The following is a 14,831-nucleotide window of genomic DNA, read 5'->3' as shown; positions in this document are numbered from 1 at the left end:
TGCATGTATCTGAATCCCTGAGAATGAGTGGAACATTTTTATAGAAAGTTTGTTTTCTGTGGGGATACCATACATTTAGGGGAAGTCTGTTGACTGCAGTAACATTTTTCTTTTGCAACTTCGTTTCAAAAACCCATAATGCTTAACAACCTCACCACAAAAATTATGGTACTGAAGTGAATATAGAAAATAAGTGCTAAAATAAAAAATGAACCATTAAATCCTGCACTGTGTAGCAAACTACAGAATAAAGGACTCAGTGGAAGGAAAATAAAAAAGAGGACAAAATATAAATATAAGGTATTTCATATGTTTGCAGCTAATGAGAACTCAGCAAAAATTATTCCCAGTATGATCTGGAGTTTCTATGGGTGCAGTCCACATCCAACTGAATTTCATGGTAAAACTTCTGTTGGCTTTAGTGGATCACTGTTTCACTGTGTACCAACACGCTTACATATGAACGTAGTTGCTATGGTATTTTTCTATTGTGAAAAATAGCATTTGGGTGAAAAAGGCATTCTGTAGGAAAGAAAATGGTGGCTGAGCTGCCAAGAGCAAAGCTGTGTTATTATCACCATCAAGTGTGGCAACAACGTAAAGTCGAAACAACAGCCAGCCTCATCACTAACCCCCACCCCTGAAAAACAGCAAAAATTTGCCCACTATATGGGGTTCTGAATTTACTCCCCATCCCTACCTGCAGAAATTGATGAAATAATATTTTTGACAGTGTTCAAGTCTCAGCCATAAAATAAACAGAGCAAAAAAGTGGTGATACGAATACGATACCTGAGGTCAAACAAAAGGACCTAGTGTTTTGAGGGGTGAATTCTGCCTGGTTACAATAAACCTCACCCCCCTCCCCAATAAATGAAGCCCAGACCCTTCCAAATTTGAGTGTGTCTCATATTGGGATTCAACCCTGTTCTGCCACCACCACCTTCTCTCCGTGTCCTTCTACCCTTTCCACAAAGTAACCCAATGGTGGTGGCGAGACAGTAGCAATCGCAAGTTTCATATTATGGGCAATATCCATCAGTGTCATTCCTAGGGATGTCAGAGAATTCCACCACGAACTCCAGTGAGGCTGGATTCTTTAGAATCCGCCCCCCCAGAATCTGTGGCAGAACGGCCTCCCGCCCTCCGCTACCCCACAGAGTCCCCCTGGGACGGACCTGGGGCGGATGTGGGGGCGGCTCCGGCTGATCTTCTGGCCGGCCGCTGCCGGGCTGCTGCGGCCGCAAATGGCAGCCATTGTAGCGGCCGCCATTTGAGTCCTTGCAGGCAGCCGTGATAGGCTACGTAAGTATTTACGTAGCCTATCACAGCAAAGAGCAGCGACGCAAATGGTGGATGTTACGCCATTTGCGCCCCTGCTCTTTGCCATGATAGGCTACATAAGTATTTACATAGCCTATCATGGTAAAGGTGGCCATGCAAATGGCATAGCAGCAAGTATTTATGTAGCCTATCACGGCAAACAGCAGGGACGCAAATGGCATAGCAGCTGCCATTTGCATCCCTGCTTTAGCTGTGAAAGGCTACGTACATATTTACGTAGCCTATCACGGGCTACCATAGGGACACAAATGGCGTCCCCTATGCAGGACGCCATTTCCGTCCACACCAGCCCAGCAGCGGCTGGAGGCCCTGCTGCAGATTGGCCTGGCAGGTGGCTCCGCAACATGGCCGCGGAGCGGAGTCAGCCGGGCAGGATTCCAGGGGGGAGGACCAGATCGCCTCCCCCCATCGAAGATTCTGGGTGGAGGAACGGATCACCTCCCCGCCCAGCGGATGCCCCGACTGGAACCATTCGTACATCCCTAATCATTCATTCCACAAACTCAAATAGCTCTAGCGGAGCTCCCTGAATCTTTCCATTGCACAAGTGGTTGCCCATTACATTTTCACAACCAGTTGTTCAAGCAGTTGCACAAGAGGTTTCACAACAGATCGCACAAGTGGAATGTGCAACAGGCTGCACAGTGGGTTACAGAAGAGTTATGTGCAACTGGTTGCACAAGGATACTGCACAATCACTCACGCAACTGTGCTTCTGTATAGTTCTGAACCTTGTTTCCGCTAGCTCAGCGTCACCCTTGAAAGACCAGGTCCACAGCCTGGGGGTCATTTTGGACTCCCAGCTGTCCATGGAGGCTCAGGTGTCAGCTGTGAGCCAGACAGCACTGTATCAACTCCATCTGATATGGCGGCTGCACCCCTTCCTTCCCAACCATCTGCTCCCATCAGTAGTACATGCCCTGGTCTCCTCTCGTTTAGACTACTGTGATGCGCTCTACGTGGGGTTACCCTTGAAGACGGTTCGGAAACTGCAGCTGGTACAGAACGCAGTGGCTTGCCTGATTAAAGGCAGCCGCCGGCGAGATCACATCACTCCAGTGCTGAAGGAGTTGCACTGGTTACCAGCTGTTTTCCAGGCCAAATTCTGCACAATTACTCATGCAACTGTGCTTCTGTATAGTTCTGAACCTTGTTTCCGCTAACTCAGTGTCATTCGCGCTAACAGAATGGCACAGTTGGATACTGCTCTGAGAATCCAGGTGCCCTGGAAAACTGTTCCACAGGCTCCCTGGTGCCCTGGACACTGCTGTTGCTCCTTTCTAGCTGTAAGGGAGAAAGGACTGTCTGACACAGAGGCCCACAGAGTAGAGATAGGCTAATCTGTCAGTTTCACTTTCTCCTGCACTCACATTTTTAAAACCTCAAGTTCTTTCTGTCCCAATTATACGGAGATTGTTGCAAATTTTGGTAAATTCTTATGAAAATGGACCATGCCAGGCATATTCCATAGGTACAGCTATTTCCAGTATGGAGAGAACCATGTTGTACCTCCTGCCGTATATAGCTGATAAAGCTGATGAGCCTATAAAAAACAATAACAAGAGGTGGCAACCCTAATTCAGCACTAACATGGTTGAATACCCAAGGATTCAAACCAAGACTTTTAAGAGAAAAGTGCCCAAAGCTCTGGTCCTGGATGGACAAATCTGTCAGTTTCTCCCAGATTTGAGTATTAAATCTCAAGTTCTTTTTGTCTCCAATAAGGAGAACTTCATGAACTTTGGCAAATTCTGATCCAAACCAAGATGAAACAAAATTCTCACCCATCCCTACTCATAAGAACATAAGAAGAGCAAGGGTCCATCTAGTCCAGCATTCTATTCACACAGTGGCCAACCAGCTGTCAACCAGGAACCTACAAGCAGGACACGAGTGCAACAGCACCTTCCCGCCCATGTTCCCCAGAAACTGGTGTACATAGGCTCACTGCCTCTGGTACTGGAGGCAGCATATAGCCACCAGGACTAGTAGCCATTGATAACCTATTCCAGAGACACCTTGCTGCTGTCACTGTCCTATGCTGCTCTGCCACCTTCAAAGGTAAGAGGCAGTGGGAAAGGTTTTAGAGGTTAATGGGGAATAGAGAAGTGTTTGGATCCACTCATGTTCCTGATGACATTATTGGAAGTGTGATAAGTTTCCAAATTTGGCTAAAAGAACACAAGCTATTTCCCAGCTTTAGCAGAATTGGCTTTCCTTGCCAAGTCCAAATCTGAATTGAACTGAAGAAGGGAGTTCATCCATCACTAAAAAGAACGTGTTTTTTCAAGTGCACTGTATAAACTATGATTGATTCTTCATTGCCAACCAGCTGTTCAGTTCAACAAGCTGAGCACCTCTTATCAGAGTGATTTAATCTACTCCATCTCCATCCTATGAAACACTCTACTGAGGGAATCTGCTGTTACGATCTTAAGATCCTAATGTTGGTACAAGGAGTTAATTTGTCCTTCCATCTTAGTTCTGGGACCTGATCCTAGTTCACCACCTATTGTTAGTGTTGTATTGGTGCTCAAAGCATCGTTGTGCCATTCAAGTGGCTTGCAAAATTGAAATCACACTTAAAAGTTCTAATTACACTGAACAGAAGCAGCACTTATAAATTCAACACATAAAATTCAAATTCCAATATCTGTTGTTGTCAAGTCTGGGTCATAGCTCTTCTTTTGTTAATTGTCCAATTCAATCAGTTGAGATTAGTGTGGGTTTTTTTTTTTTTAATGTCACTCCTAATTCATAATAATATGTATACCAGAAGAAGAAGAAGAAGAAGAAGAATTAATACTAATTTATTATTAATAAATTAATATTAATTTAAATAATTTTAAATATTTAAAATTTATTAATATTTAATAAATTAAGAGTGGGAAGTAGACACTTTTCCTGACAACTCTTTTAAATGTAGCCCAAACCAGAGTGTAGGCAAACCTTTTGGGCCCATTGGCGCATTTGGCAATGGGGAGCGATCTTATAGCTCCTGGAGTCTGCAGGGCCAAAGGATAGTTCAGATTCCTGGATCTGAGGTCAGAGGCAACTCTCCAACCTTGGTCCTGGAGCCCAAGTTCCCGCCCCCCCCCTCCCTCCTACAGCCAGCACAGACAGAACCACACTGACTGCCTCTCTGAGGTAAAGGGCAAGAAACCTACCCCAAAGACAGAGTACAGCACACTAAACAACTCCTTTGAACACATCATTTTCAGCACCAGCAGAAACCTATTTCACAGCAATCCCTGCTGCAGGTAAGAAAATGTTAATTTGAAAAGGGGGGAAGGGCACCTTGGTGGATGCCAAGAAAGGTTTCTGGGGGCACATTGGCAACCACGTGCACTGTGTTGCCTACGCCTGGCCTAAACCAACCACAGGTTGAAGGGTTTGAAACTGAAAATGTTGGCGAGATTGTAGACTTCTGTGCTAGCTAGGGGAAAAAGGAACATAATAGGATCAAGATGATAAGTCAGTAGAGTTCATTGGGATAGAATGTATCCAAGCCAATATCAGTTTTAAATATTTCCTTCCCATAAAACTGTTTGTGGGGTGTTTGAATACTTTTAAAAACTTGAGCTCACCTAGCTTTCTGCAGGTTGAGGCCACTGTCCCTGAAATCATTCACATCTCACTTCTCATTGATCCTGGTTTATGTTTTTACTTTTTTGAAAAAGAGGTAATTCAGCTGCAGATTTTGCACAGATTCAATAAGGGAGCAACCCTATGGGATCTACCCTTAATACGCATGAGCCTCTGAACTCAGAGGCTTACGAGTATCCAGTGCAGAGTGGGGGGCACAGCAGGGACAAGCCTTGCCTCCTGCTGTGCTTTTCAGCTAGACAGGCTTTTTTGCTCATCTGGCAGATGGGGAGGGAAGGAAGCTGGAGAGGCCTGAGGATAGCCCATATCCCGGCTTCTTCAGCCCCCTGCCTTCCCTGCTCATGGAACTCCCTCTTTACCTCCTCTCCGAGGTTTCTTTTGCAACCACAAAGAGGCAGCTGGTATGCTTCTCTCCATGCCAGCTATAAGTGGGAGGGAAGCACAGATTCCTGGATGCGTGGTCGGAGTGCTGTCTAGGAGCCATAGGATTCCTCCCTAAGAGAGTTTTTATACTTGCATTTAAAAAGCATCTGTAAAATAATTAAGCTATACTGAATTTACATTGTTCTAGTAGGAATGATTGGAAATAATTTCCATCTCTCTCTCTCTCTCTCTCTTTCTGAATATCTAATCTTCAGTAATTCACCAAGGTATGCATGACAGGATTACATCCTCACCTGGCAATCATATGCATCTATTAATAGCTTTCCTTCATTGATTTGAACATATTAATTAAGAGAAGACCCTAACCAGGAGCTGATTCCCTGATCTATATGCACAGTTTAATAATAATCATACTCTGTGATTAGAATGATTATGGGGACACTGTGAAAAATTCATTGGCTGCGAGTAAGCCAACAACTTTGCATCTGTGTTGAGAAACAATTATAGAGCTTAATTGGGAGCCGTGTAATGATGACAGCAGTTATTTCAGTGATTGATTCTGAAATTAAAGTGAGCTGGCAAATTAAACACCAGTATATTCAAAGCTAGAAAACTGAGAGGGAGTTTTGGGTCCAGAGGGCATACACTGTACAGAGATTTAAATAGATGAGGGGGTAGGTTAACTGAAATCCAGAGGACTGACTTGTGAAACTGGATGCTGACAAAGGCCCAGTAGTTCCGCTGGCCCTGACAAAAATATGTGGAATTGGATACTGGACATGAGAATTGAACAATGAAAATGAGCAGCAACTGCAGCCAGCTAGCCAGATACTGATGTAAATGCGTTACAACTACTTGATGCTACAACATTCATAAAGGCTAAGTTTTAAAAGACTTATCCGAGTAAATAATTTAGAGCTACAGACATGGACTTCAATTGATCTGATATTTGATCAGTCTTCACTCATCTTTAAAAGCATCTCCCTTGAAAGGGCATTTTCATCTCTTTGTGAAGTTTTGTTTTTCCTGAACATGAATGACTTTTCCACTTCTAGATATGCTACACACACAACATTAGAAAAATTTGATTTTTAAAAATTCATATTTGTTTATGCTTTTCCTGACCAGTACACACACACACACAGAGAGAGAGAGAGAGAGAGAGAGAACTTGTATATATGCTATATAATTCGTATTGTCAATTCTTTCTTTAGATAGTGACCTTGTGTTTAGGCTGAGTGCAATCCTGTGCATGTTTAGAGAGAGAGAAATTCCTACATCTCCCAGCATTCCCAGGCCTGTATGGCTGGCTGGAGAATGCTGGGAGTTGTAAGACTTCTTTCTGTCTAAACATGCATAGAATTGTGCCCTTACTCTAGCTGTTCCACAAGCATTTTAGTAATAGACTAAGATTTATAATTAGTGAGCTCCTTAATTTCTTTAGTGACCTTGTTATATTATTAAGTGTGTTCTCTTTTTTGTTTTGTTTTTAAGTTTATTTCAAAATAAAATAAAATTTTATGGAAATGCTTCAGAGTGGACAGCTCATGTTATCTATTTTGCAGTAGATTCATTTTTGGGATGGAATTCCTAGTACTGATGGTTTTTATGACTCCATTTATGTCAGCAATGTTATAGACAGCTCAGGGAATTTCTTTCAATGATATTTGTAGGCTACAAGGATGTAATTCAATCAAGTTTTGCCCATTACAATATAAAGTGTGTGTGTGTGTGTGTGTGTGTGTGTGTGTGTAGATATAGGGCATTTCTACACCACCAAAAATCCTGCATTTAAAATGGGACTTCCTGCTTCCATTTTAAATGCAGGATCACAACCGACTCCCTTTACATGTGCTTCCTTTTTCCCTTCCCCTTTCCCCCTCCTCCCCCCCTATCATCTGAGTCTGTCATTGATCTTGCTCCTCTTCTTGCCACTTTAACTCTTTTGACAGAGGGAACTCAAGAGGAACACAACCGGCTAATTTGATAGCTCATTATCTGCAATCTATTTAAAAACGGAACAAAGGGCATTTAGTGCAGGAGGGTCATGGCAGGGTCACTGCATCATGTAAAGAGCCCGCAAACTTCCCTGAAGGAGCAATCTCAATCACAGGATAAAAGCCCAGTGTGAAGGAGCCCACAGATATATATTGTTGCAGGATCCTTGAGAGATCATTCAGACTAACCCAAAACTCATAACATAGGTGTAGGTGTAAAGCAGCACAACAGCAAAGCAACAAGGAGGCTCTGGATCCAGTGTGTGTGTGTGTGTGTGTGATGAGTTTCGGATTAGTCTGAATGATCTCTCAAGGATCCCCCAAACTACTGAGTCTGAGTGTGAAAAGAGATTGTTAGAATGGGTCAAACTGGTTGGACACATTTAGTTTATTGTTATAAAGATTACCCGAGGGGTGGCTGTCCTCAGAGATTACCAAAGATAGACTGTTCTGGAGAAAGCTTACCTTCCTTTCTCCCTCCCTAAGGAAAGTGCAAGCTGAGTCTGAGGTGAGAACAACAAGCAAGCTTGGCGTATGGGAGTAACAGTCTGTCCTGGAATTGGATCTGAATGGAGGCAGTGAACTGATATGCTCTCTGCAAGAAATCCTGTAGCACTCTGGATTCCCCTTGACATCAGAAAATGGCAGCTTGTCTTTTCCCATAAAGGGCCCTTTTGCACTAATGGAGGCCATAAAGAGGCCCATTTACTCAATATCACAGGCATAAATGGTCTAAATAGACCTTTATATGGACTCCATTTAAGTAAAATCAGCTTTTACAGAAAAGGCCAAGCCACCATTTTGCACAGAATGGTGGGTTGGTGGAGCAGTGGGGACTGCCACGCTTGCCCGACTCAGTGTGCCCCAAGTTGGGCAAGCACAGGGGTCAACCATCTGGGGGGACCAAGCCGGCAAGAAATCGCCAAGCCTCAAGCCCCAACTCGATGCCTATGACATCCCTATGTGTAAATAAGCAAATAACAGAAATGCTGTAAGTCTCCAGTGACCTTTTTCTAAGGAAACTGAATCCTTAATAAGTGCTGGAACCCCTGCAACTTCTTAGTGATAGGAAGCAAGCGCTTAACAATATACACACGGAGAGAAGCAGGATACAAGTCACCATAATGATGTCGTCTAAGGTACAATATCGGCCAGGGACAAAAGCTTAATTCACCTCTGTTTTCAGTGGAGGAAATCCTGTCTGAGCACAAGTCACTCAAGGAAGTGACTTGAGTCACTTGTATCAAGGAAGGATACGACGAGGCTGTAGACAGTTTATATTCAGTGCCATTCCGAGTTTTGTGTGGGAGGGAGCACTGAGAAGCCTCTTCTCTCCGTGGGCCTCTGCCGTCGTTTCCACCACTGACAGGAGAAGCAGCAGCAGCAGCAGCAAGCATCCTGCTGGCGCACAGGCCTTGACAGTTACCCTTCAATGTGCAATCCCTAATGCCACCCCCACTTGCAGTATAGAAATGCTAGTAGGGAGGAATCGGAGGGGAACGAGAGAAGGCTGATTCCTCTTATGTAATGGGGCATTAGCTACTCTTTCGAGGAATCAGCAGGCTGGTCATCCACGTCATTCTGTTCATTCCAGTCCACTTCGATGAACAGCAGGATGATTATCCATCCAAGTCATTCCAGTTTTAGTTTTGAAACTGGAATGACTTGGATAACGGGCATGTGGATTTCATTAAGAGGCTCCCGACTTTCCTCCCGTAATTCAAACCCTTCAGAAGAGAAGGTGTTTCATGAAATTATTCAAGCATGGCATTACAAGTCACTCCAAGGGTGAACCATAAAGCTGGGTAGAAAGCTTAGCATTATTGATGCAATGGATTATAGTAGCGGTTAACTATAACCGTATCTGTGAGTAGATTTGGGCAGTATTTTTATTAAAAGGCTTTTAATGGAGGCTTTTCTGGCCTCCAGCTGGGACAAATCAAGCCCTTCTTAAGATGCGAGTAACTAGTTTGATTGTTTTTGTCAACTTGCTTAGGGTGCAATCCTATGCATGTTTAGACAGAAGAAAGTCCTACAACTCCCAGCATTCCCCAGCCAGCATGGCTGGCTGGGGAATGCTGGGAGTTGTAGGACTTTCTTCTATCTAAATATGAATAGGATTGTACACTTAGTCACAGTACAGTCATGGTCACACTGACTGGTCTTATTAATTGACAAGCCACATGGCCATAGCACTTGGAATCATAGAATCATAGAATAGTAGGGTTGGAAGGGGCCTACAAGGCCATCGAGTCCAACCCCCTGCTCATTGCATGAATCCAAGTCAAAACATCCCTGACAGATGGCTGTCCAGCCTCGTCTTGAATGCTTCCAGTGTGGGAGAGCCCACTACCTCCCTAGGTCGTTGGTTCCATTGTCGTATTGCTCTAACAGTCTGGAAGTTTTTCCTGATGTTCAGGTAGAATCTGGCTTCCTGTAACTTGAGCCCATGATTCCGTGTCCTGCACTCTGGGATGATCGAGAAGAGATCCTGGCCTTCCTCTCTGGGACAACCTTTCAAGTACTTGAAGAGCACTATCATATCCCCCCTCAGTCTTCTCTTCTCAAGGCTAAACATGCCCAGTTCTTTCAGTCTCTCCTCACAGGGCTTTGTTTCCACTCCCCTGATCATCTTCGTTGCCCTCCTCTGAACCTCTCCAGTTTGTCTGCATCCTTCTTAAAGTGTGGTGCCCAGAACTGGACACAGTACTCCAGATGAGGCTTAACCAGTGCTGAGTAGAGGGGAACTAGTACTTCCCGGGATTTGGAAGCTATGCTTCTATTAATGTAGCCCAAAAGAGCATTTGCCTTTTTTGCAGCCATATCACATCGTTGGCTCATATTCAGCTTGTGATTGACAACAATTCCAAGATCCTTCTCACTTGTAGTGTTGTTGAGCCACGTATCCCCCATCTTGTAACTGTGCATTTGGTTTCTTTTAACTGTGCATTTGGTTTTCTTTTTGGAGGATCTTACTGCTGTGCAACATTTCACACACAGCATTTAAAGGGAATGTGGCAATGGTAGTATGCTGTGAAATGTGTCATACAACTGTCACCATGTACTGCTAATTCAAAGAGTGTTAATGGGGAAAAAAGGGAGTTGGATCCAGATATCCACTCAGCCTGCACCATAGCTCACTTTCCCATCCCTTCCTCTCCCCATCAGCTCTCCAGAGTAGTGCTCTTTCTAAGGCTGGGTGTTGAGTGGAGTGGGCTGTGGCACAGCGAGTGAGCAGGAAGGGTAAGACCACAGAAAATTGGGCAAAGGCACCTTCTGCTCCACTCACAGAATGTACCCCTGTCCGATATTCCTTGGGCAGATATTTGGATATAACCCAGTGAAACTGATTATAAACAAGCTTTAAAAATGTGAATCAGCTCTGGGCTGCCTAGATTTTCCCAATAATTGAGGGACTATATTGCCACCACCATTCAAATCCACTAGAACTTTTCAGCACCGAAGCATGGTGGGCTCATTCTGACATCTTACTTCTCCTTTACAGGCAGCCTTTGCCCCCACAAGACCCTGGTAATATTTATCCTTCCTAAAAATATATATAATACTGTTAGACATGCAATGTGGGGAGCTGCTGTTCTGTAGAAAGTACTAAATCAGAAGACACTTTGGACATGCAGCTAGATTGAGTGCCCTCTGGACTGTGACCAGCAACTTGAGTGTGCAAGGAATGTACTTTGTACACAGTCATGTAGATTTTGAAGTGCAGGTGCTCATCATGACAATTCCTGTAGCCATAACTCCAAGGACAGCCTAAAATTTTAGGCAGCTGTCGTGATCCATTTCAACCAACCAGTTCCGGCAGTTTTTATCTCTACCAGGAGCGGGGGTGTGTGTAAAGTTACTAGGTCATAATTTCCCATTCAAGACCAAGCCACACCAAAATAATTTACGTAACTACAAGGGTACTATATTGTTGCTAGAAAAATATATTTTCCCCAGCAGGGCCCAATGGGCCCTTGGCACAGAGCTACTGATGGGCCCCCCACTGTTGCCCCCTGCTGCCCTGTTGCCCTGCCCACCAAAACCATCTGCTGCTGCCAAAGCCCACCCACCAATTGCTGAGGACCCCTGCCTACCACCAGCACCAAAGCCCACCCACTAGTTGCTGAAACTGCCCCCCAAGCCACCTGCCCAATCTGTCCTACCTGCCGACCCACCTACCCCCAGCATCCTGAAACTGCCCTCCCCCAGGACAGCCAACCAGCATTCCCTCTGTTCATGTTTTACCTTGGGGGTAGTGGCAGTAACTCCTCCTCCTCCTCCAGCAGCCATCCTGGTCACTGCTCACTAGTAAAGCGCCACCGAACCCAGCCGGACAAGTCTGCAGGCCCCACAACACACAATTACAAATAATAATAAAGTTCCATTTCAAGTTGCAGTGACTTAAACCAATCAGGTGCTGCCTTTGCAGGGGACATGGCCAATGAGGGCACGGGGTAGTCTGTATCTTTTTAAATCAGGTGCTGTGGCGGCCTGCAGACTCAGTCCTCAGTGCTTCATTTTGCTAGCTCTGTGGACAAGTGAGGAGGGCAATGGCAGGAGCTGCTGAGGGTAGGCTCAGGGGCAGGGATGCGCCCTTCTGAATCTTTGGGCCCTTGGCAGCTGACTACTTATGCTGACCGCTGATGCTGGGCATCCCCCCAACTACTTTGAGAACTGTGCACCTAAACTCAGAGGGAACAGGGATGTCTGAGGGCTGGATAGGGATGGATGAATCCCCCAATGTCCAGTCCGGCAGAGGGGAGTGTCTGCCATGGGGCAATTCAGGCTGCTTGGGGCCCCACAGATTTCTCCTGAGCCCTGCTGAATCTGCAGGAGTTGGTGGAGTGGCTCTCCACCAGCTTTCTAAACATGCGATAGGTTAATGGCAGCTGCCATTAGTCTATAGCTGTTGCCATTAACCTATCATATTTTACGCCATTTAAGGCTGTAAAGCACCTACTTTTACATAAATTGCAGCTGTTTATGGCTGTATTTATGTAAAAGTAAGTCCTTCACAGCTGCAAATGGTGTACAATATGCCATTTACGGCTGTAATTTTCTTGTGATAAGCTAATGGCAGCTGCCATTAGCATATTGCGTTTTTTAGAAAGCTGGAGAGCTGCCCCGTGGGAACTCTTGCGGACACGGGGGTGAGTGCAGCCAGTCCACTGTGGATTCTGGAGGTTGGATTCTTTGGAATCTGGCCTCATTTGGGTCTGTGGCGGATTTCTCCACCATCCCTAGGGCTGGGTGGGAGGGGGGATGACATCAGTGTCACTACTAATTTTTAAAAAAGTGCTGGTGTTGTGTTACTATGAGCTCTGGTTCTACAACGCCATCTTTGTGCAAAAGTAAGGAGAATTTGTTTTAAGGCAAGAAATGGTTAATCCACAACACTTTTTTTATTTCTTGGGGAAAAAATGATTATCTATGGAACACAATTTATTTTGACATTTGTAAATAGCTGTGATATGTTGCAGACACGATTCATTTTCTCTCTAACAGGCTAACAGAGACAAATCATGTTTTAAAATAACAGTGTTATCATTATTACATTATCAATCTCAAACTAGTGGTATAAACATCCCCTTCCTGCTTTCTTCTTGCCCTTTGAAGTATAATTTGCTCTGATTTATATCTCTGAAATCATTGCTATAAGCAAATTTATTACATCACTTGCAAGGACTGTAAAATATTCCCAGGTATCATTTATAGTATATATATAAAAAGAATATATCTGTAATCTTGTCATCCTCTGCACTGCTATTCAAATGTATACTTTGGTTAATATGTATAAGTTAAAATTATTTTTTGTAGATATTTGGATGTTTGCTTAGGATGCACCATTAAAAACAGAAGTTTTTCAAGCAGTAAAATTTACAGAGGAATTTACAAGATAGATATAAAAATCAGTCTGCCATGAAATATGGTGTGATATGCTTATATTTTAACCATGCTTTCATTGTTGCAGGTATGCTATAGCACACTGTTTAAAAATGAAACCTGAATAGCCTCTGTAAATTATAATTTTATTTCCCCCCCCCCCAAGGTGGAAGCAGAATGGCACCGATATCGATCTCACCATGAGTTATCACTACAGGCTGGTGGAAGGCAGCCTGGCAATCAATAATCCACATAAAAAACGAGATATTGGAACATACCAGTGTTTGGTCACAAATTCGTTTGGAACAATTCTGAGCAGGAAAGCAAAACTTCAGTTTGCATGTAAGTTTTGGAGCAATATATTTTATTTCCAGCTTTATTGATTTAGTCAGTTTCGCAATTATTTTGTTTACTGAAAACAATCCATTAGGCAGTTAGAACAGCAATGAAGTTTGTTACAAAATGGTTGAACTTGTTCATCTTTACCTTTTCATATTCAATTGCAATCTCCCCTCACCCCCCAAATTAGAGTGATGAAATGGATATCCAGGTCCTTGCAGCATGCAATAATTATATACAGGTGACTGAAAGGTCAAGAAAGATGAACATAATTACTTTTTGCTTAATAGAAAAGGAGGATCTTTTTTCTGGTGAAATTGCTATTTGTGAAATATCTGTTCTACACCCCACTATAGGTTGGAAAATAAAGTAATAGGAAAAGCATAATGATGTCCAGCAGAGTCACATAAATGTCACACATGGTAATTACCTTACTGACATTTAGTTGTATTAACAGGCATACACACCTCCTCAAATTTGCTTTGTAATTGGCATGGCATTGTTGTTTGCACCTAAAATGCGTAGCTGTCCTTTATTTTCATGTACGCATGCATATGGGTGTATGGTGTGTATGTGTCTCTGTGTGTGGGTGTGTGCAGACTGAAATCACTAATAAGATCCATATAGTTAAAAGAGGTGTATTTGGCCACATTATGTCCTTCACCATGTATGCAGCCAGAAAAGTAAAATACTATGAGTATACACATTGGTGCCCCATGACCTTTGGGAGGGGTAGGGTTGCCCCACCCTTTTACTAGAGTTAGGCCCAGTTAGGGATGTATAGTAAATTCATTTCATTTCATTTTTTATCAGGATTTACTCAGTTTGCACCTATTAGATTAAAGCTGAACTCAGACAAAATCTGTGATGGAAGTCCATACATTTCCAAGCTTGCAATGTGATTCACAGACCAAAAAAATGTGTTCAATTAGCATGCATACTTTTGAAAAATGCACAAAAAAATGCTTTAATCATTGGGAGAAGAATGTGTACATTTCAAAGATGTGCACAGTTGATGTGTATATTTAGGAAAACATGCACAAAATGCGCACAGATTTGCACATGACTAGAAAAAAAAAAAGCTCACAATTGGACACAGTTGAATTGGAATGAGCTGCAAGGTGGAATTCGGAGAACTTTGGTGAGCTTGAGTTTTCTGAGTCACACCTCCCTAGGCACAGTGAGTCTTCCTGTGAGATTTTATGAAGGCATTAGTGGCCCAATAGGAGGAAGGCATTTGGTGCCTCTATAAGGTAGAGCCTCCCTCCCAATCGA

General features: G+C 43.6%; 1 protein-coding gene across 1 annotated transcript in view; it reads left to right on the top strand.

Moving 5' to 3' along the window:
• CNTN6 (contactin 6) overlaps positions 1–14,831 on the top strand; it is a 247,999-nt gene that overhangs the window by 4,901 nt on the left and 228,267 nt on the right. Inside the window, 1 exon segment of the mRNA XM_084840343.1 lies at positions 13,384–13,559. Coding sequence (XP_084696469.1) covers positions 13,384–13,559 — 176 coding nt within the window.

Source organism: Heloderma suspectum, chromosome 2, assembly GCF_057233095.1.
Source record: "Heloderma suspectum isolate Gila_16-S chromosome 2, 16-S_ref, whole genome shotgun sequence".
Lineage (NCBI taxonomy): Eukaryota > Metazoa > Chordata > Lepidosauria > Squamata > Helodermatidae > Heloderma > Heloderma suspectum.
Note: the sequence above shows the minus strand (reverse complement) of the source record. Positions and strands in the feature narration are given on the sequence as shown.